Source organism: Panthera tigris, chromosome B2 (genome assembly GCF_018350195.1).
Source record: "Panthera tigris isolate Pti1 chromosome B2, P.tigris_Pti1_mat1.1, whole genome shotgun sequence".
Taxonomy (NCBI): domain Eukaryota; kingdom Metazoa; phylum Chordata; class Mammalia; order Carnivora; family Felidae; genus Panthera; species Panthera tigris.
Genome location: NC_056664.1, coordinates 85,251,286 through 85,274,246, shown reverse-complemented (window position 1 = coordinate 85,274,246; position 22,961 = coordinate 85,251,286). Strand labels below are relative to the sequence as shown.

General features: G+C 35.0%; 1 protein-coding gene across 3 annotated transcripts in view; it reads right to left on the bottom strand.

The window, feature by feature from the left end:
• MANEA (mannosidase endo-alpha) overlaps window positions 1-17,696 on the bottom strand; it is a 70,223-nt gene extending 52,527 nt beyond the window's left edge. The window contains exons 1-2 of one of the 3 annotated variants that reach the window (XM_042986818.1): window positions 17,060-17,696; window positions 3,036-3,614 (exon numbers count right to left, since the gene is read on the bottom strand). In XM_042986818.1, the coding sequence (XP_042842752.1) occupies window positions 3,036-3,576 (541 nt within the window). In that variant the 5' untranslated portion in view covers window positions 3,577-3,614; window positions 17,060-17,696. Of the gene's footprint in view, window positions 1-3,035; window positions 3,615-15,325; window positions 15,823-16,837; window positions 16,934-17,059 lie in introns of those variants that run through there. The other 2 variants (XM_007084911.3, XM_042986819.1) reach the window with 2 other exon arrangements.
• Window positions 17,697-22,961: the final 5,265 nt, after the last annotated feature.

Genomic DNA, 22,961 nt, shown 5'->3' with positions numbered 1-22,961 from the left:
ATCATTTCACACTTGTAACAATAGCTATTATCAAGAAAACAAGAGATAACAAGTGTCGGCACTGTTGGTGGGAATGAAATTGGTTCAGCCACGATGGAGAACTGCATAGTTTCCCCAAAAAAAGTTAAGAATAGAACTACCGTATGATCCAGTAATCACAATTCTGTGTATAAATCAAAAGGAATTTAAAATTATCAAAGATATACACTGTATACTGCAGCATTAACACAACAGCCAAACTGTGTCCATCAACAAGTGAACGGACAAAGACATGGTGACACACACATACAAATATATAAAGTGTGATAGATCACATTTTATTTACATTCATATCACATTCATATACATAAAACAGAATTATACATATATACATATATGTGTGTGTATATAAATAAAACAATACTCTTCAGCCACAAGAAAAAGGGAAATCCTGCCATTTGCAGCAACATGGATGGATCTTGAGGACATTATGTTAAGATAAGACAAATACTGCCAGATACCTCCTATATGTGAAAGGTAAACAAAACAAAACAAATGAAGAAACAGTAAAATGGTACTTGCCAGGGGCTCAGGAGTGGACGAATGGAAGAGATGTTGTTCAGGGTACATGCTTACAACTATTACATGAATAAGACATGGGGATCCCATACGCATACAGTGATTACAGACAGCAAAACTGTATTAAAGACATTAAACTTGCTAACAGACTAGATCTTAATTTTTTCCACCACTAGAAGAAATGATAATTACGAGATGTGATAGAAAGGTTTGCTAATGCCTCAATGGTAATCGTATGAAAACACGTATATCAAATCAATGTGCTATGTATCTTTAACTTACGGCATGTTAAATGTCAATAATATTTCAATAACAAAGACTATAATTCAAGATAAGAAAATAATTTAACTGATAAGAAAATAATTTATTTACAGATGGATTATGATGCCACTTTTATTACTATCAAATGATTTTTTCCCAGAAAATCTACCAAAGAAAAAAAGCATTTGCATCAATAGTGAAACTGTGAACATTTATAATTAAGATTAATTGTATTGACTTTTGTTTTGAAACATTTCATGTTCACACATATTACGTAGTAGTAAAATAATATACGGGGAAAAAAGGTCTTCATAAACTTAAGATAGGCATAAAACTAAATATAAACTGAAAGTTTTCTTCCTAATCACAATTAAATTATAACATACAAAGTATGTCATTTATATATTATTTCTTTATATGAGAAGTATCTGGGGGGAAAAAACACTCATTGCATACTGTTCAGTTTGCATGAAAAAAACCTTGAAACTTCCACGGATATCAATTTTTTGTCAAGAACTACTAGTATAGTCATAAACAAATCAACGTTGTAATAACAAAAAAGCCTCAAATGTGATATAAATTCTTTGCACAAAATAGTTAAAAAGTCATTTGCAAGATCCTCTCCACAAAAGTAAATTGTAAATAGAGATAGCAGTCAATGCTGTCTGAATTTACCAATCCTATTTTATGTCATATTTTATATCCTAGAACACAGAAACTGGAGCTGGCCAGAAAGCTAGATTTTTTTAAAACCAGTTGGAAAAAAAATCAATTACAGAAGAAAGTCATCTTGCACACAGTTGATGCAGATTCACAGAATTCTACACTGTTTTGCTCATGAAAAAGCCTTGCACATCTCCATATACGTTTCAGCTCAATAATAAGTTTGTGCCTTTTGTACAGCTATAAAAATGTGAAAACACTCAATCTGTTCTTGTGGTCCCAGTGCTATGGAGACTGGGAAGACACAGGAAACATAACAGAGAAGTTTTGTTTTTTGTTTTTGTCTTTTTTTTAAGGGTAGATTAACAAATTGAAGAATTCTCAGGCATCCCATTTTAATTTTTTCTTATGAATTACTTGTGAGATAATCTGACTCTATGTAAATGTGTGCAACTGGAGTGCCAGAAGTTAGAGGGAAGAAAAAGCTGCAGGGAAAAAACAATACAAATAACTACAGACTTCTTATCAGTTAAGTTAAAGTGTATATTGTAAATTTTAAAGCAATCATACAATAAATAAAATGAAGGGACATCTAGTAAGTCAGAAGAGAAAATAAAATGGAATAAACATATTTTATACCAAAGAAGGCAGAAAAAGAGGAAAAAGGAACAAAACAGATGGAATAGACATAAAAAACAGCAAAGAAAACATAATTAACCATATCACTATTACATGAAATAGAAATAAACACAGAAAGTTAAAAAGAAATCGTTAGGCTAGTTTTAAAAAACAGAAAAACAAGACCAAATTGTATACTACACGTCTAAAATTTGAAACAGTACAAATGTCCATCAAGATGAATGCAGAAACAAACTGCCACAATCATACAATGGAATACTACTCAGCAGTAATGACTCAACTACTGATACAGTTAACAGCATGAGTAAATTTCAAAATGATGTGCTAGGCAAAAGTTCACACACTCACACACACACACACACACACACACACACACACACGCACATGTGCACACTGGCTGATTCTATTTCATGGAGTCATACGTGAACATTCACAATTATTCTACAGTGATAGAAATTAGATTTAGTTTCCTGGGGAGGAATGTGGGTGTGCATAAGGGAAGCATGACAAAAGTTTCTGGGCTATAGAATATTTTACTTCATGTTGGGGTAATATTTAAACAGGTGTATACCTTAGAGAAATATCACTGAGCTATATACATAAAGTGGGAGAATTCATTGCCATCTTATGTTAACCATAATTTAATAAAATTAAGAATGTTAAGTTAGGAATCAAAACTATATCCAGAAATGTTCCAAAAGTTAGAAATTAAACACAGTTTAGAGTAGTGTTAAAAGGTGGTTTATCAGATGTTTAAGAACATATGTATGTATACACAGCTTAATTTAGAATCCATGTTTAAAATTATAATTAACAACAATGTGAAGACTAATCAGTAACTTAAATATTCTACAAAAAATTATTTATACATACACACAATCACATGCCTAAACACACACACATAAAGTAATTACCAATTGAAGCTGAGTACATTTGTTTCATGTGAGTTTCAATGACAGAAGGATCCCGAGAGCTGTAAATTCCCAACTCAGGGTAAAAGCTGGAGCCAATGTCATCCGGGGGATTATGTTTCCCTTGTGGATAATTCTTGGTTATTCTAGGGTCCCAATGCTTCAGGATTGGATGGTTCCAATGTATATATTTACCATCAAATTGCGGATTTCCATACCAACTGTAATAAAAGACATGCAAATAATAATTCAGAGGTCGCAGCTCTTCCAGGTAAGGTTCAGAGGCTTTGGAAGGTTTCAGAGTGATTTCAACACTTTTTAAATTCTTGATATTTGTTTCACTGTTGATTTTGTCATTGTTTTGGGAATCAAGGTTTTTCCCTAAGTGAGTTTGTTGATGAAGTTCTGGAAGAAGTTCAAGTCCAAAAGGATCTCCAAAAGTAGCTTTATTTGGTCTCAGCATTTTTAAACCCATCATCAGGGAGAAAATAAACAGAATAAAAAGTGACAAAATGATGCAAGTCCTTCTTCGAAATTTTGCCATGATGACATACTTTAAACTCCAAAATGGTAAGTGTTTAGCTGTAATTTATTGAAAAGTGGTATTAGTAAGTAGTATTGACAATATTACCCAATGTATTCAAAATGAAAACAAAAATCTGTAAAGTTCATTACATTGAAAGATTTTAAAAGTTCATCATATTAGTTGTATAATCAAAAACTGAGATCTACAAAATAATCTATATATGGCTAGATTAAATAGCAGTATTTATTTGGAAATATCACAATTACATTTTATGTTTTTATGTTTAAGTATGTATATACATATATGTATAGGTATGTGTGTATATGTACATAGGTATATACACACATATATGAATAAAATATCTTTATGTACAAATTTCTGGCTTGGGGAAAAGTTGACACTGATTTTTAAAATACGACTTTCTATGATAAATCATGCTGTTGTTATTCCAAAGAATTAAGTTCATAACAACTAATCCTGATAGAAAAGACAGACAAGTAAAACATAATCAGCAAGTAATTCTGTCTCACACATACACAAATACTTTCTATAAACTGTTACTTCCATTATGCATATATGCAAGAATTACTAAGATGAGCAAGCATATTTCTTTTAGGGCTAAAATCAGTCTTCTCAAAGTAAAGTTTAATTGTGAAATATAACACACCTAAAGATTAATATAAAAGACATACATCTAGGTTGAAACATATAAACATTCAAAACGGAAGCTGCCAGCTTAAAAATTCATCTCTACCTTTTGTGCCCCTTGCCAATCACCAGCCCTGCCCCTTCTCCTTAACAACAACCACTTGCCTTTTGTATTTACCATCCCCTCACCTTTCTTTGTAGGTTTTCTAAAACATACACGTATCTAACCAATATTCATTTTGTTTTGCCCATTTCAAAATTTTACTTAAGTAGATATGGTAATATCCATATGTACATATACACAAATAGAGAATATGCATATTAATCTTACACAAATATATGTGTATGCCTTCCATATACTTAGATATACTATAAATATGTATAATTACATATATAATTAGATGTACAGAAGTTACACAAAAATATTGAGAAACTTTATTAAACCTTCTCTGACACTTTACGTGGTATCCTACCTCTTTTCCATCCCTATGTTCTAATTTGCATCAGTTCTTCCTCTCATAAAAAAGTCATGAAAATGGAAAGGCATAGGTAGATAGGTCTGGAGATTTTGTTTTACAACTATAATAATCCACTGGTTTCATGAAAATGCTTTCGTGTCAAATATTCTCCTTCTTAAACTTTTGGAAGTAAAAAGTTAACACTTTCTCTATTGTTCCTAAGACTAATTTAGGGACACCCCCCCAAGTTATAATATTTTAATATTATTACATAGATACACTATGACCACACCAACAAGCCGGACTCATTAACGTAGATCATGTAACCAATTAACACTAGACATAAACTAAAACAAGCATTATGAAAGTAGAAATAGTTGACTTTTAGATGAGAAACAGGTGAATCCTTACTGTTGTTCAAGGAACAAAAATATGTTTCATTTGGTTGGAATATCAAAACAAATTCTAGACTCAGTTTAATTGAGCAACTAAATTGTGTAAAAAATAGTATGCTATGTGCCACATGAAATAGACTGATTAGTAAGACACAGTTCTTATGTTCAAGATGCTTGGAGTCCCCAAGGAAGGCAGAAGACACGTATGCAAATAAACTATAACTCAAAGAAGAAAAGTGCTAAAAGAGAAGTGAAAGGCATGTATAAAGCATACCATATAAATTAAGGAGTTGAAAAAAAACTCTTTATAAAAAAATGTAAAATCTTAGAAGAAGGAGTACAATATGCATAGGCTGGTGGAAAAGAGAAGGGGAAAAAAAAAAAAAAAAAAAAATGTCCCTAGTGTCAGAGAAAGGATGTGCCCAAAGATATACCTGACATGAAAGACACATTGTGAAACACAAAGGCCTCTGTAGGCTGCAGCCAGTAAAAGATAAGGAGGAAAAATAAAGCTATAGTGCTATGTTGGAACCATGCTACACCAAAGAAAACTTTTCTGGTAAACAAGGGACCACTAAAGGCTTGTAAACAAAGTATTGGCATAATAAGAGTTCAGATTAGAAGAATGGAGCCCTTATAAAAAAATAATGTTCAAGGCATCAAACTCCACCATTTTCCGAATCTAATAATCTCCCATTCACTGATCATTTTAACAACTTACTCCTTTCCTACTTCTATTACTATTTTTAGTGACTCCACCAATATGGATGATCCAGTCCCGTAGTTTAGCCACCCCAACTCTTTGCCTCACTTCTAAAGATCTGTTCTTTCTTTCACTCCACTTCACTAACTCAGGTGTCATACTCCTACTCTTGATCCTGACATTGTCAAACATTTATTACTCCAAAATCTTTATTTTTTTTCCCCCATTTCCAAACATAACCTTCCGTGCCTTGAGCCCCTCTAGTTTAGTATTCTCATTCTGGCAATTCCTTGACCTTATTGAGATGTCCAGTCCACTGAGTCCACTGCTTTTTTGCTATATTTCCTTTTCTTCATGTTTTGTCTCTAGTGACAGTTTATAGTCCATTGTCCAACATTATAATTCCTCACTTCTCTCCTTTCTTAATACATACTGGTAAAACCCCAAATAAATGATGTGTGCCTTGACCTTGATCCAGAACCACAGAATTATACTGGACAAAACACACAACCATGTTGACTTTTCACTATGAATTCATACTCAAGACGCTTAACAATCCTGTCACTAAACTCCAGTATGTTCACTTTTCTAACCTCAGAATTACTTTATTCATTTTTGTTTTTCATCAAACCTACGGCTACATCACCAACTTCCTTTATTATCTTCAGATATCTATGTCTTATCCAGCTGACCCTTGAACAATGCGGGTTTGAACTATGCAGGTTCATTAATATGTGCATTTTTCAATAAATATAGTGCAGTACTAAAAATGCATTTTCTCTTGTGATTTTAATACCATTTTTTTCTCTAGCTTACATTATTGTAAGAATACAAATATAATATAAAGGACATATATAAATAACATGTTAATGAACTGTGTGTGTTATCAGGAAGGTTTCAGTCAACAGTAGGTAATTAGTAAAGTTTTTGAGAGTCCAAAGTTACAGGAAGATTTCCAACTGCATAGGAGTCAGCACCCCTAACCTCCAGTGTTCAAGGGTCAGCAGTACTTCATAGAGGAAACAAAAACAATTTTACACAAACTCCCTTATCTTCCCATTAAGAAATTAACTTTAATATCAACTTGTTTTTATTGTCAGCAAAGGTTTCCAATTTTAATATTTGTTGTTTCACTCCTTGGATTTTCTTCTATAGAAAGCTCTATTACTTTTATTGAATTTTGCTCAACTTTTACAACTGTATTATCTCTTCAATTTTTAAGTTTCTGTACCCTTTACCTTTCATAGGGCATTATCTATTGTGTTTGTCTTGTAGTCTTCATTTATAAAATTTGCTCATTTTTCACTTTTCATAGTCATAATTTGCTTATTCATCCAAATCTCATATAGCTATTTTAATTATTTCTATTAAAATATTAGGTTATGGTTGTCATATATTTTATGAACAGGTCTCTCTGGCATGCTTTCAGTATCTACAAGTATGTTCACTTCTTTGCTTATAAGGACTTTGTATGGGACCTGACTGATCTTTTTCTATTGACAAATATTACATGAAATAATTTTCTCTCAATTTTTGGAAGTGAATGCTTTATCATGATAGTTTTTCCAGATTCATGCTCTATAGAACTTAAGCTGTTTTTGGGAAATCTTACAATGGCTTTGAATGTCTTTCTGAGATCAGTTGGGTTCTTCTCCATTCCCACATTTATCTGGCATTTTTTATTTCCTTGGCTTGTATGCTATTATTACCCTGCTCAATTTGAAAGCTATTTCCAGAAGTTACTCTTCAATATGGGGTTTTGTCCTGAAAACCAATATGTTGTAGCCCCTTCAGATGTTAGGCTTCAAAGTCTCCCTCCCCCGTTGCAGCTACTATTCTCAAAGTGGTCTGTCACTCTTTCAATTAATATCTATGGTTAGAAATGTTCCTGTCTTCAGTTCAAGCAGATGCACTACTGCTTTCCTCTGTTTCCTCCTGCACAGAGTTAGAAAACAAGTCTTATAGTTATTAGAGAGCTGTCCCCTTCCACTCATACTGTGAGTCCATGGGGGATAACTTGTCTTTCAGTTTTGTTACAGATTATTTGTTTTGGTTTTACTATTTACTGGTCTGCTTTTATGATTTCAGGATAATTTAAACATTATACCAAAGCTGTTGCCATCACTCAACTCTTTGTACTTTCCTTAAAATGTGTTAATACCATAACTCTACTGCTAATTACATCTTTAGCAGTATCTTAGAAGTTCTGTATTCTGTACTTTTATGACCACTGAGTTCAAAATATATTCAAATTTCCATTATTTCTCCCATGAGAACTTATTTATAGATGTATTATATTTGGGAGATTTCCTAGTTTTTTGTTGTTGTTGTTGTTGTTATTGATTTATAGTGTGAATCCAATGAAAACATCGCCTGCATGATTTCAGTGCTTTGAAATATGTGGAGACTTGCTTTAAGGCTCAGCCTATGATCAATCTCATTAAGTGTCCCATATACATCAGGAAAGCATATTCTGCAGCTAGTGGTTACAAGATCTATGTACCAAATATGCTATCTTGTTTATATCGTTCATATCATCAGTATTAAAAATCCCCTATATTTATATCTACATGTTTATATTATATAATTTTAATTGATGGTATTATGTAGAGACAAATTTGAGACTGCTAGATTTTCCTGAAATATTAAATCTTATTTTATATGAAATGTTCCTTTTCTTCTCTGATAGAGTACAGTGTAAGACAATACCTAATATTAATATAGCTACAACAGATTTCTTTTGGTTGACACTGGAACAGAGTATCATTTTCATCATTTTATTGTCACCTCAAATGGTTATTTTTGAAATAAGACACTTATTATTATTGCTGTTTTTAACCTGAGAGTCTTTGTCTAATAGTTGTAGTATACACTACATTTACAGTTCTATAAATATGGATATTTAAATCTAATTCTTGCCCTTGTTTTTCCTTTTGGCCTTCTTACAAGCTCCATTTTCTCTCTTCCTTCCCCCCCCCCCTTATCTTTTTAATGGTTTCATTTTTCTCTATTATGCATTCTCGGTGCAATTAAGAGCATGCATTCTTCTCAAAAACTGGTATGAATTAGAACTTTACTATTTCTCAAACAATAAAAGCACACTTAGAAGACTTTAGTTCCTTTATCCCTGCCCCAACTTTGAGCTCCTATTTTGGTGTAGATTATTTTTTTTTACACATATCTTAAACCCCACCAGATATCATTTTTTTTTAATATTTATTTTGAGAGGGGGGAGGGGTAGAGACAGAGGGAGAGAGAGAATCCCAAATAGGCACCATGCTGTCAGCACAGAGCCAGCTGGGGGGGCCCAATCTCACAAACTTCAAGATTGTGACCAGAGTTGAAATCAAGAGTCCAGGGCTTAACTGACTGAGCCACCTAGGCACCCCTAGGATATCATTTTATACAGTCAACATTATTGCATTTACCCTTTTCTTTCCTCTTTAGTTCCTCTTGCATTCGCCTACTTCCATTCAAACTAATTTTCCTCATGGTGAAAAAACAATTCCCTTTAACAGGGCTTTTAGTATTAGTCTGCTGCTCATAAACTCCATATTAGTTTGTTTGAAAATGTATGTTACCTTCAACTTAACATGTATACATAGACTTCTATATTGGCAATTATTTTCTTTCAGCACAAACTATTATCTTCTGCTTTTGTTTCTGTTGAAAACTCAACCACTATTTTTTTTTCCTCTTTGATTTTAAGGATTTTTAAAGGTATTTTCTTTTTTCTCTGGTTTCTTTTAATACTTTTCTCTTTTTCTTTGGTTTTCAGCAGTTTCCCTATGGAACAATACACATGGAATATGGTTTTCTTAATACTTATCCTGCTTTTGGTCCAACGTGCTTCTTCAATCTGGGGTTAATAGCATTCCTTAGCCTTGTAAAATTCTTGACCACAATCTCTTCAAATATTGCTTTTGCTCCATTATTGCCTTCTTGCTCATTTTGGAATACATTACACATGTTAGAATTCTATATCCTATGTGTTTATAACATTTTTTTAAACTTTCCCTCCATATCTCTCCATGTCTCTGTACTTCTGAAATATCTTCTAGTTTCCTATTTCTCTTCAGCTGTCATTTCTTAATTTCAGTTATAATTTTACTCTTAGAATTTCCATTTGACTCTTTTCAAAGGTATCAGTTTTCTGCTAAAATTTTCCTTCTCTAATTCCTTGAACATGTTAATCCCATTTATTAAAGTCCACCTCTAATAACCTGAATTGGACCTTAGGGATTCTGTTTCTATTGCCCGTCTTTTGTTGTTTTGTTTTGTTCTTGCTTAGTACCTGGACAGTCACAGTCTTTCTGTAAGGCGGGTTAATTTATTATTGAATGCCAGCCCTTGTGTATGAAATGTGAAGAGGAAGATTATCTGAATCTACTAAGAGCAAAATCTTCAAAACTGGGTTTAAGTCCTTGTAAATATTTGTACTATTTGTAATTAATCCTTATTCCTTTACACATATGGGTACTGAAATTAAAGGCATGGGTTTTATCAAGATCCTTCAACTTTCTATTTTCTACTTATGTTTAGCTTCTCTGCTACTTTCAAATGAGGGATTTTGAATAACCCTTCCTATCTTCCCCACAATCTCCCAAAGAATAATGCATGATGTAGGGCTCAGAGCCATTGAAATAAGTAATTCCACCTGAATTTCCTTATAACCTGAGCGTAATGAAACGCTTTAGAAGGGACTCAAAATTCAGATTCAATAGAAGTCATAGTTAATTTGTCTTTTCATTAACTATAGCTTTTAAAATATGCATATCAGAAAATACGGTCAACAAAGGACAACTGACAAACTGAAAATACCAAGATATTCTACCTCATTCAAAATTTTTAAAAATGCAAATTAAGGGCGCCTGGGTGGTTCAGTGGTTAAGCATCCGACTCGATTTTCGCTCAAGTCATGAACTCTCATGGTTGTTAGATCAAGCCCTGCATCAGGCTCTGCGCTGATGGTGTAGAGCCTGCTTGGGATTCTTTCTCTTTCTCTCTCTGCCCCTGCCCCATGTGCGCTTACACACTCCCAATCTTGCTCTCAAAATAAAATTTAAAAAATGCAAATTAAAACTACACACAAAAAAAATCGTTTCTTATCTAGGAGACTGGCAAAACAAACACACAAATATATGCTGTTGGTAAAACTGTGGGAAAACAAGCACTTCCAAACACTGCTAGTGAATGCAAATTGGTACAGCCTTTTTGTGAATTTGGCACTAACAAAATTACATATACATTTACCTTTGGACTCAGTCCTACTTCATGGAAATTACCTTAAAAATATACAACATACACAAAAAATACAAAACCACATGAACAGTACATAAATCCATATACAGCACCATTTGTAACTGTAAAATGCTGGGGTGTTCAGCTGAATGAGGAAGAGATCTTGGAAATGACATAAACTGATTTTCTGGATATATTCTTAAGTGAAAAAAGGAAAATGCAAATAAGGAAATATACATTTTTCAAGTGAGCAAAGAAACAGAATAAACATTAGATAATGATGTGGATTATGTATGGGGGTAAGGAGAAACAGGGCAGAATAAAGGGGGATGAGAATGGGTAGAAGGATTGGAGGATGGAAGTGACTTCTCTTTTTGTATAGTTCTTTTTTTGAGCCATGTTATATTTCCCATACTCTAACAAATATAAAATGTTAAACTCCAGTTAGTAAGCTGTTTTTGCATTGGTACAGGTTAGCAATTCTTAACACTTAATGTGTATTCTACAAGTAAGCCAACAAACAATATATGCTGGAACCTGGAGCCCAGGTTTTTCACTGACAAAAAAGTTGAGTTATGTATAAAGTGAAGGCTAGAAAGAAACTTGTGTTACCAGACAGTAATTAGCAGTATTAGTATGGATGTGTGTTTTTTATCAGTAAATGGGGGAAGTGTGTATATACACATTAACATAACCACATTATTTCCTAGTTCTGTCCACTGGCAGTCTAGGACCAAAGAAACCCCAGCAGCAATGAACACATCTGATGCTAAGATTTTTGGTTTTTAAATATTCCTTCTCTACTTAGAAGCAGCAGTAGTTACCTTGGAGAAATGTGGACTCCCAGACTGTGGCTGAGAAAGTACAAAATGAGCCTTGATCATCTTACCAGAAAGTAAAGTACTCAAGAAGTGTTGGGGATATGTCCATTCGACACAAAAGCCAGACTGAGGGGCAATCACTGCCTAAATCCAGGACAATTTCAGCACCAAAATAAGGAATAAGTAATAAATGATAGGTATTAAAATAAGAATTCATGAATCCATGCTGATATTTTTAGTTTTTTTTTATTTTCATACTGATGTTTAAAATGCAAAAATAAATAAAAGGATTAGAGAAGACTCATATTAGAATGCCAACTAATAAATTAAAAAAATTTGTTTTACATTTATTTTTTTGAGAGACATAGAGAGACAGAGTACAAGTTGGGAAGGGGCAGAGAGAGAGAAGGAGACACAGAATCCAAAGTAGGTTCCAAGCTCCGAGGTGTCAGTACAGAGCCCCACGCGGGGCTCCAACTCATGAACCGTGAGATCATGACCTGAGCAGAAGTTGGACGCTTAACTGACTGAGCCACCCAGGCGCCCCGCAACTAATAAATTTAGATAGAATAATGGAATACCACTATTTGGCAACCACCATAATAACAACTATTATTAGGCAAAATCATCAACAGATTTTAAATGAGGAAATAAAAGTTTGATGAGAAACAGGATATCCATATATTGGCAAAGTATCTCTCCAAAAGACACCTAATTAACTACAAAGGGAACAACAGTAACTCAGTGCAAAACCTAGCAGACACCACCTTAAACGACTGATCAAAATGAACTTCATCAGTTAATTCTGGTTAGATAGATATAAGTTTCCTGAGAGGATGCCCTAAGAAGGAAACAATCACTGCTATGGTATTCCTGTCAAAATTTAATTTGGATCTAATCATGAGGAAACATCAGACATTAGACACACACATATCCATCCATACATACATTACATACATATATACACCTATGTACACACATACATGTTACACGTAATGTATATAATTATGTACAACATAATACAGAAGTGTGTACATGCGTATAATGATAAAGCAAATACAGTTAAGATATTACCATTTGGTGAAATGCAGAAGTATATAGGGATTTGTTGTACTGAAATTTACAAATTATCAAGATAACTGATAATAAAAAATCCTTCCCTTAAAGATAGTGAGAAATCTGACAAGCAATGAAGTAGAAAAAACAATTATGAACATAATATCTCAATACTAAAGATATACCAAGGAGAAAATAATGATTACCTCTGGGTGATAAGATAATAGTGATATTTTCTTACTCTACCTTCTAAAATTAGAACTTAATACTTCCTAAGAAAGAAAATTTTAGGAAATAATGGTAATGAATATTGCTAAGTCACAGAGAATGGGAGCAATAACTACAGCATTAATTAGTAAGACATTGGTTTTTCAGAGACTGACCAGTTGAGTGGTGAAGTAGGTAGAAGAGTCAGGATATGTAACAGGAAACTGATCTTGCCATCTAAAACCAAAGTCCAAATCAGCTAGGTTGATCCCCTTGTGGGACCCTCACTAAATCATTTAATCTCTTTTTAAAGAAAGAACACATTAGGTGTGTTTTCTGACAAAGTAGTTCTGTGTCTTATGCAAGATGATGTTTGCAAAAGAAGTGGAAGAGGGTAATATTTTACCAATTGGATTTAAGAATAAGTGCAAAATTGGGGCGCCTGGGTGGCTCAGTCGGTTAAGCGTCCGACTTCGGCTCAGGTCATGATCCCACAGTTCATGAGTTGGAGTCCCATGTGGGGCTCTGTACTGACAGCTCAGAGCCTGGAGCCTGCTTGGGATTCTGTGTGTCCCTCTCTCTCTGCCCATCCCCCACTCACGCTGTCTCTCTCTCAAAAATAAACATTTAAAAAAAAAATAAGTGCAAAATGAATATAAAAAAAAACAATTCTGAACAACTCTGAAACTTTTGTACATTCGTTAGATTCATTTCTCAGATTCGTTTCTCAGATCTACAGAAGAACACAAAACATAAAACGTCCATTTATGGAAGTTGCCTGGTTGATTCCCCACCTTTGCCTGTAAATGTAATTTTAAGTTGGTCCCTCTCTTTTCACATTACTTATTTCACTCATTTAAATGTTCATTTATTACATCATTATAGATGGTTCTTCCCAACCTCCACATCACAATTAACAGTAAGTCACCTCAAACAAAAGGCAGATCACTGTGATTAAAAGCAAGTATCCCCCAGCTGTTTTGTTTTTTGTTTTTGTTTTTCAGCTATTTCACTCATCAAATGACCTGATCTTTCTGTGCTTCTTTTCTTATCTATACAATGTTATTACCTCATTCACAGATTTGTAGGCATGAAATAAGTTGGTATTATAAAACTTCTAGAATAATTTCCTGTTTAGAGTGATGGTGATGAGGATGATGATGATCAAAGACGGGCATCTAGCAAGCAATTAATAACTAACACATAGTTAATTCTCTCTAAAGGTCCATTCTCTACAGGACTAACTTTTAAAATGCTACTCCTCCTTCAAGACAATGCTGAAATGTTGCCTCTTCTTGACACCTTCCCTAATGATTCCACAGTGAAAAGTACTCATTTTCTCAAATATTCTATTGTTACAGCATTACCTACTTTTTAAAGTGGCGTTTATGTGTTGTATTATGCTATTTACATATATTGTATCCACTAGATTGCTTTTAAGTTCCAAAAATGGAATCCTTCTCTTTACACTGCAGTAGAGCCCCATATATCTTATACACAGCCAGTGACCATTAAGTGTTTAGCTTAAACAACTTAATGTCAGGCCCTTCTGTTTTTGACATTGATATATATTTGGGCAGTATGTGTATAAATAGATTCTACTGACTATACAGATAGTTGACTTTTTTATAGTCTATACTGAACATATTACATAGGAAGAAACCTAGATCCAATAATTTTAAAAATCCATTTTAATAAATTGCCAAGTTCAAGATAGCAAAACCACAATGACCCTTGAGATGCCCGGGGTCTAATTATCTAGCAAGGAAAGAGTGGAGAACTACTTATATTGCTTCAACAAAGGCAAGAAATTTCACAAGTCTCCTGAGAAAATAATAAAATCACAACTGAAGATGTATGGACACCCAAACCAGGAATCTACTCAAGGTATTGGCTATTGAAGACTGAAAAGGACAGTTTACATTACATAATACACAGAAGTTATACCTAATAATATCTTTTAGAAACTCTATCATTTGTACTTTTGTGTCTTATGCCTTTCATCTTCTGGAAATTCTAGGTTTTGACTTAGAGGTCTAGTGAGGCCTAATAGACACAGAACAATGTGATATCAACTATTATTTCAAAAAAGTGCTGTCAATCCAGTTAGAAACACCTTTTAATTACCCTATTACTAAATTATACAGACTTCTAGTGCTTTTTTCTTTTTAGTATTGTTTTCTAATTTCATTTTCTAAGAAGCTATTGTAAATAAAAAAATAATACTAGAAAACACACCTGGAACTTTCAACACAAGTTTCTATACCAACGCTTCCTTACCCCAGTTTTAATGAAACACACCTGCTGGTTAACAGAAATTCAGTTAAGCATAATTTCATCCCTCCACTTTAACCTTCACAATGACCTAGGAAGTAAAACTTTTTTAACGCCATTTTACAGATGACACAGTAGAGGTACAAACCAATTGGTAACTTTTCAGTCTGTGGGCTAGTGAAGAGCTAAGTAACATGTCCGAGGTGAAGCAACTAGCAAGAAACAGGACAAATTTAGCTCTAGAATTCAAGCTCTAGCCTTCTATTCCACCATCCTACAACATACTAGACAAATTAAGTTTAAAAATTTTTTGTGACACAGATGAAAACTGCCAACATGTGGTCAAGTTTTCATTTAAATAGTACGGTCTTAGCGGTGCCTGGGTGGCTAAGTGGGCTAAGCTCCCACTCTTGGTTTCAGCTCAGGTCATGAGGTCATGTTTCTGAAGGTTCCAGCCAGAGTCCCGTGGTCATAGCAAAGCCTGCTTGGGATTCTCCCCACCCCCCCCCCCTCTCTGCACCTTCCTGGCTCACTCACTCTCTAATAAACTTTAAAAATAAATAAATAAATAAATAAATAAGTAGTATGGTCTTAGAAAACAAGATTATCTGCTACCTACTCATAAATTGCAGCTCAAATTTAATCTGAAGACCGTTTACTTTCTGATCATACACTTACTGTTCACCACGTGACTAACAGCAACATCTCTGGTAATGTTTTATGCACAGATAGAGCCTGAAAATACACAAAATTCACAACACTACACCGGTTTTAGGAGTTTACATATAGCTCAAGAAGGAGGAAATAACGTATTGTCGTGAAAGTGACCAGTAAGCAATGTGGCAGTATTACCAATACCTAGATTTTACTTTATTTTTTTCTCCTAAACTGTCTAAAATACTTGAACATAAACCCATTCCAGTCCTATTCGTCTTTTTTAACATCATATCCTATTATCCTCCCTTATTGGTCTTTAAACACTTCGAGGTTTTCCCTTAACACTTACTCAGAGGGTCTAACAATAATACAACTAAAACTGTCGTAAACGCCTGAATTTCAATTTGCTCCTTTAGAAAATGTAACAAGACATAGTCCGGCATAGCTGCATCCTGAAACTTAACAAAAGATAACAGTCTACGAAGACAGAGCCAAAAGTGTTTTAACAAGCAAATGGAAAAAACCACCGCTGCGGTGGCCCAAAGGCTCCAGGAGGTTGGTGGCCGCGACCTTCCGCCAACACCCGGAGCCCGGTAGGCCTCGATCCCCCCACTCTCCCGGCAGGCTCAAGGCTTAGCTGAAGTTTGCATACAAAAGGACCGGGCCTAGAACAGCTTCCGTCACTCCCGGAATTCCCAACTTGCTGGGGGAGAGAAGGGAAAACAGAGGCGACGGGAGGTTCCTCTCCGAAGAAGTGGCGGACACAAGGCCGGCAGGATCGGGAAACAGCAGGCAATAAAAAAAGGCAATAAAACTAACCAAGACACAAAGAAGGGCTAAGAGTGACAAGAGTGAGTTGCCCCGGGGGGGTCCCGAAGCACGCAGCGCGACACCTCTCGCTTGCCGGAGGGGCGCGGGGTCAAAGGCCACCCGCAGAAGCTGCGAGCACATTGGCTGGCGGAAGAGCGCGCAGGCGCCCAGGGTAGGTCCCGTACCCGCCGCAGCCGCATCTGCGGGGCCCTGAATCTTCCAGCTACTCACCAGGGAATCCGGCCACCAGCAGACGATCCAGCCAGAGCCGTGAGGGTAGAGAGAAGAGGGAGAGCGGGTGCAGAGAGCCCGCGGCCTCCAGGCAGCGCGCACAACCAGCCCCGCCTCCCCAAAGACGCGCGCTGAGCGTTCCTGCAACCCCGGGGGGCGGGGCTTTGACGCCGGGCTCCGCGAGCCAGCGGGGTGCAGGCTTCCCCCACAGGGGCTCCTCTTATCCGTCAGGGCCTGAGGGGCGTGGACGAATGAGGGGAGAGCTTTTCTGGGCGTTCGGTGCGGGTGGAGAAAAGGGGTGGAGCAGGTTCTAGCCGAACTCCCAACCTCCCCCTCCAACTAGAGATGACCCACCCCTCTCTTAAAAACAGGTCTTCTGAGGTTTCTCTGCGAAAGTCTCACTGATCCGCTGATCGAGGGCAGCTGGTCTTGATGTGGCCTTCCAAAGTTGCATTAACTGACGTACACCGGTTGTTTTCATGCTCTTTAAATTAAGGAACCGTTTTTTGTCTTTTTTTAAAAAACTAGAACTTTTCTTAAAGGCCCTAAGTAGAGAATCAAAGATGACATTTAATTTGCAAATATATTGTATAAAGTCACATTTGTTCTGAAGTAGAGAAATGATTGAAAACAATGAGGCAGGTGTGAAGAACAAGTACTTTGGAGACAGGTTACAGCTGAAGGTTTCCATCTTACATCAGCCTCAGAAGCCAAGAGAATTCCGTATTTTGTTTGGTGACATGGTAACAAGGAAATCCTGACTCACAGTCTAGAACTTGCTGATGTGAACAATTTTGTAAGGGCTGCCTTTAAAGTCAGACTAGATTTTTTAAAAGGAATGTTCATTGTGAAATATGCATATATGAATGTATCCCGTATGTGCACATTTTAAAGAATAATAAAAAGAATACCCTGCTACTCACTACAGAGCTGAAGATGCAGAATACCAGTATTTCTGAGACCTCGGAAGTCCCTTTCCATCTCCCTCCCAGACAGAAATAAACATTATGCTAAATATTGTATTACTTATTTCCTTGCATTTTTGAATATAGTTTTATATGTATAATTCCCTAAAAATATAGTTATCCTGGTGATGTAGATTTTATAATGAATCATACAGCATTTTCCCCCTCTAACTTCTTTTTTCACTACACATTTGGGTTTTGAGATTCATCTATACACAGATACATTTCACATGGACTAGACTGGCACATGATTATCCATAACACCTGTTATTTTTAGCGTTTAAAACTTTTTGCCTGGTAATATCCTCTTTTAATTTGCTCTTTCAGTTTACATTCACCCCTTGCCAATGAAGTTGTGCAGCTTATAAATGCTTAGTGGCTATTTGGGTTTCTGTGGAATGCCTGTTCTCAATTTTGACTCACTTTTTATAGGCTTGTTGCTTTTGAAAATTAATTTGTTAAAAAAATTAATTTGTAGATAATCTTTATATATTTTTAAAGCTTAAATACTTCTCTGTTGTTAGTTATATGTGTTTCAAATAGCTTCTCTCAGTTTGTGGATTGTATTTTAACTTTCTGTGGTCTGTATGAACCAAAAGCTGTATATTTTAAGGTACTGCTAGCTGATAACAAATTTGTACATTATAATTTCATGCTTTTTGCTTTCTTGTTTACAAGAGGCTTCCCAACCTTAGACCATGAGATATACTCTTTTGTTTTCTACATTTTTGAAGTTCAATTATGAAATATTTTCAGACACAGAAAAATACAGATAATAACATAGTGAACACCCATGCACTCTACATAATGAAAATTTTTTCAAGCCCCTCTTTCTTATGATTCTTCTTTAAAATTGCCTTAGCTACTCTTGGCTCTTTGCTCTCTCATATAAACTTTAGGATGAGTCCATTAAGATCCATAAAAAACCCTATTTGGATTTTGATTGGAATGGAATTGACTTTATAGAGTAACTTAGCAAAAAATGTCTTATCAGTGAACATGGGACAATTATCCATTTATTCAGGTCTTTTATAGCCTGTAATGCTTTGTATTTTATTAAAGTTTTAAACAATTTTCATTACACAGGGTCTTAGATTTTCTTCCTAAAATTGGAGCTATCCTTCTTTAAATTACATTTTCTAATTGGCTATTAATAGTTTATAAAAAGGGCACCAATTTTTGTACATTGGTCTCATATCCATAAAATTTTGCTGAATTTTTTGTGTTTGCTTTGTTACTTTGTTACCTCTCTGGATATTTTATGTAAATAACCATGTCATGTATAAATAAGGGTAATTGTTTTCCTTCTTTTTCATTTCTTAAACCACTTATTCATTTTTCTTTTCTTTTGTATTAACAGGACCTTCAGTACAATATTTTAAACTTTTTTTTTTTTTTTTTTTTTAGGGGAGAGACAGAAGAAGAGAAAGAAACTATCCCAAGCAGGCTCCTCATTGTTAGTACAGAGCCTGATGTGGGTCTCAAACTCACGAACCCAACCGTGAGATCATGACCTGAGCCGAAATCAAGAGTCAGATGCTTAACCAACTGAGCCACCCAGATGTCCCATACAATGTTAGTGGAAATAATGATAGCATCTTTATCTTGTCCCTGACTTTACTGAAGTGTTTCTAAAATTTTATCATGAAATAATGCTTGCTATGGGCTTTTGGTAGATACTTTATCAGGTTTATTAAGGTTTCTATTTATAGTTACTAATTTTTTAAATCAAGAATGGTTATTTTATTGATTTTTTCTTCATGTTTTGAATAATTATTCCCTCCTCTAATATTTTTATGGGAGTTATTATATTAATAAATATTCTGATGTTGAATAAAAGAAAGGTTATTTTATAAATATATCCAATGCATACCTACTTAAAAATGGTTTGATTATGCCTGCCACCATAAATAAATTAGGGTAAATAGATTCTCATTGCATCACTTTTTCTACCCATCAGTTTCAATGTATAACAATATTTATAAATTGGATTGGGATCACAGCTAATGCCCATCCTATAAGTCTTACTGTTCTATTGGCCCCTTATCCCTTGCTAATGGCAAGAGATGTTGAAATATCACTTATAGAGACAATGTTATCCTTTTTTTTCACATCACTTTTTTTTCAAAATATTTTTGTGTAGATTACTTACTTATTGGGAGGTATGGTAACAATATTTTGTCGTAATGATCACATATATATTTTTACGTGATAAATCTTGAATTTCTCAAATACAGGATGGCTATAATTCCTGCCAAGTTCAATTGTCTATTTTTCATATATACTTTAACTAAAAAAAGTAGCACTGGAAAATATGCCATTCATTTAAAGATGGATTCCCAGAAGGAAAAACATGAGAGCTGCATGTAAATTGATTTTGTGTAGTAAAGAGACATTTTAAATGTATTGCATCAGGGTGGTCGGGAAAAATGGGGAGAAAATAATCCAAATTTTCCTTATCAAATTCTTGTTGAGAACTATTCTAACACATTAAACTAATAGTAGCTTTTGGCTTCTCTGAATTACTATTTATTATTATAATAGTCTCTACCTGACAAGATCCTGGGGGTTGATCTTATCTTGCTACTAGTGAAACAGCATCCATTTCTCTTTTGGCATTAGCAGCAAAGATCCTTCTCCTTATTTCCCAGGCTTGTGCACACTTGTATACCTACAGTCATCCTTTTCCCTGTCTCAATTTCAGTGAGCCTCAGAAATACACAAAATATACAGTGTGTGAGGAGGTATACCAGTTAAGACACGCTTTAGTTGCATAAAACAGAATACTAAAATAACAGTTCACATTTGTAAAACAGAGAAAATATTTCATAAAACTGAACTAAATAGCCTGCTTGGAGTGTACATTGTGGGCACTGTGGTTCTGACTATCCAAGACCCTATGTGGTAATTTCTAAGGTGTTAAGGAGGTCAATATCCTGCATACATGTAACACATTACTGGCTCCCTGAATGAGAAGCTCTTCCCTAGCTAATTAAATTCACTTCACCACAACACATCACCACATAAGGAGTCTTCAGGGAACTGGGGCTCCAGCAAGTATGCTGATGGGATGATAGAAGACACAATGCATGCTCCTGTGGCTTGTGGATAGCGTGAGAAGTCATCCATTAAGGGAGAGGACTAAGTTTGGACAATCTCCTTATCAGTGCTGTATACGTCTTCCATAGACTAGGATTATTACTCAGTTTTGCATCTTGTAATTTTATCTTCTAGCCTAGTGCATGTCTTTCTAGTTGTTTTTTTTCTGTTGAAGTAATGGGGGATATGGAAAAAGGTGAGACATCAATGTCCTTTTGACCATGAGAAAGAAGTTTTGACATGTCTCTTTTATGTTTGGCTAGTGAATGCACACCACTTCATGCTTTAAACTCTATATTCTGTTTTATTACAGTCACAAGAGGACTATCAGAATTGTAGTAATAGAATTTAAATCCAGATCTGTATATTCCAGGAAGAAGGGCTTTCTGAGAGTGCAAGTTGATTAAGTGCATAACGGCAGCTGGGTCAAGTTGTAACTAGTGGGGCAGAATTTCTCACCGGTCTTTCTGCTTTCATATGTAGATTTTCCACTCCCCTCTTTTCTGTACTATGGTATTTCATGGTAAACTCATAAATTTATCATTAACCATAACTAGCAAATAGGTATGTGGCCTTAAAACAGAGAATGCTGCCCTCAGGACTGACACTCTCTTACTTTGATTTACTAGGATTCTAAATTGCTTTAGAATTTCTACTTGTATCAATTTTTAAAATTGATAAATTGGTGGCAATAATTAGCAAGAGAGAGAGAGAGAGTTATCTAAGTGTTTAAATTGAAACAAGAAAGGAATTTGTATCCTGAAATTTGGGAAAAGGGAATTTGAATCCCTTACTGCACTATAAAAGACTACTGTCTCCTTGACAGCATGGATTTTGCCCTTTTTATATGTCCAGAGCCACAATAGTTATTGACATATAACAAGAATACAACAAATAATTTATTTGGGGGATAAAAGAATAAAAGACTAAGAGGTTACTTACTCATTATTATTTAATCCTACTTTCTGAGATATACTGTTTGCTCTAGTCCTAGAACTGTCTTTACTGTGTGTCACCTGAATACTTGATGTCTTTTTTCCCCTCCAGTCCTTGAAGTTTCATTAGAATCTGCTAGATGTATTATGTCATTTTATCCCTTTGTTCATCACTCCACTTACCTGACATCTCTTCTCAGTTCTTGTCCACATCCTCTCTTCTCAATGTTAGATTTCTTTTTTGCAAGCAAGAGAAACTGAATCTGGCAAACTAAAGCACAAATAGAGTACAGCAGGAAGGTAAAGACAGGAAATTGGGCAATGGGTGGGAACCCAGAAGCACTGGACTATTGGGAGCACAGCCTCACAAAACAGTACAGATTAAGGCACTGATGTTTTCAAGTGCGCACTGACCTCTCAGTATCATTGACACCACCATGAAGAATTTCTCAATTCTGCCTACATTATTTGCCTTATTTATTCAAGATTCAGGTCTTTGTTTGGAAAAATCTGATTAGCTAAGCCTAGGCTATATGTCTGTATCTTCTCAGCTTCCTTGAATGGAAGGCAGTTCTTTTGACTTCCTTAATGGGAAGTGGGGCACAAGACACACACTATAGTATTCCTCCAAAACCAGAAGGATTTTTGGATCCTAATAAACAAACAAATGCAATTAATCCCAAAACAAAAAGTTCAATTATTTATTATGCTATGCTTCAATGTTCATGTAAAGTCTACCTTCTCCATGACTATTGTGTCACACTGAATGGTACATTTTTAATCTCTATTGCATTTATAGGCAGTACTATGAAACACACCAATAATTTATTAATTAAATTGTCATGCCATTATTTACATCACATTTTGCTTTATAAAGGTTTAACTAGGATCTTGACACTATTT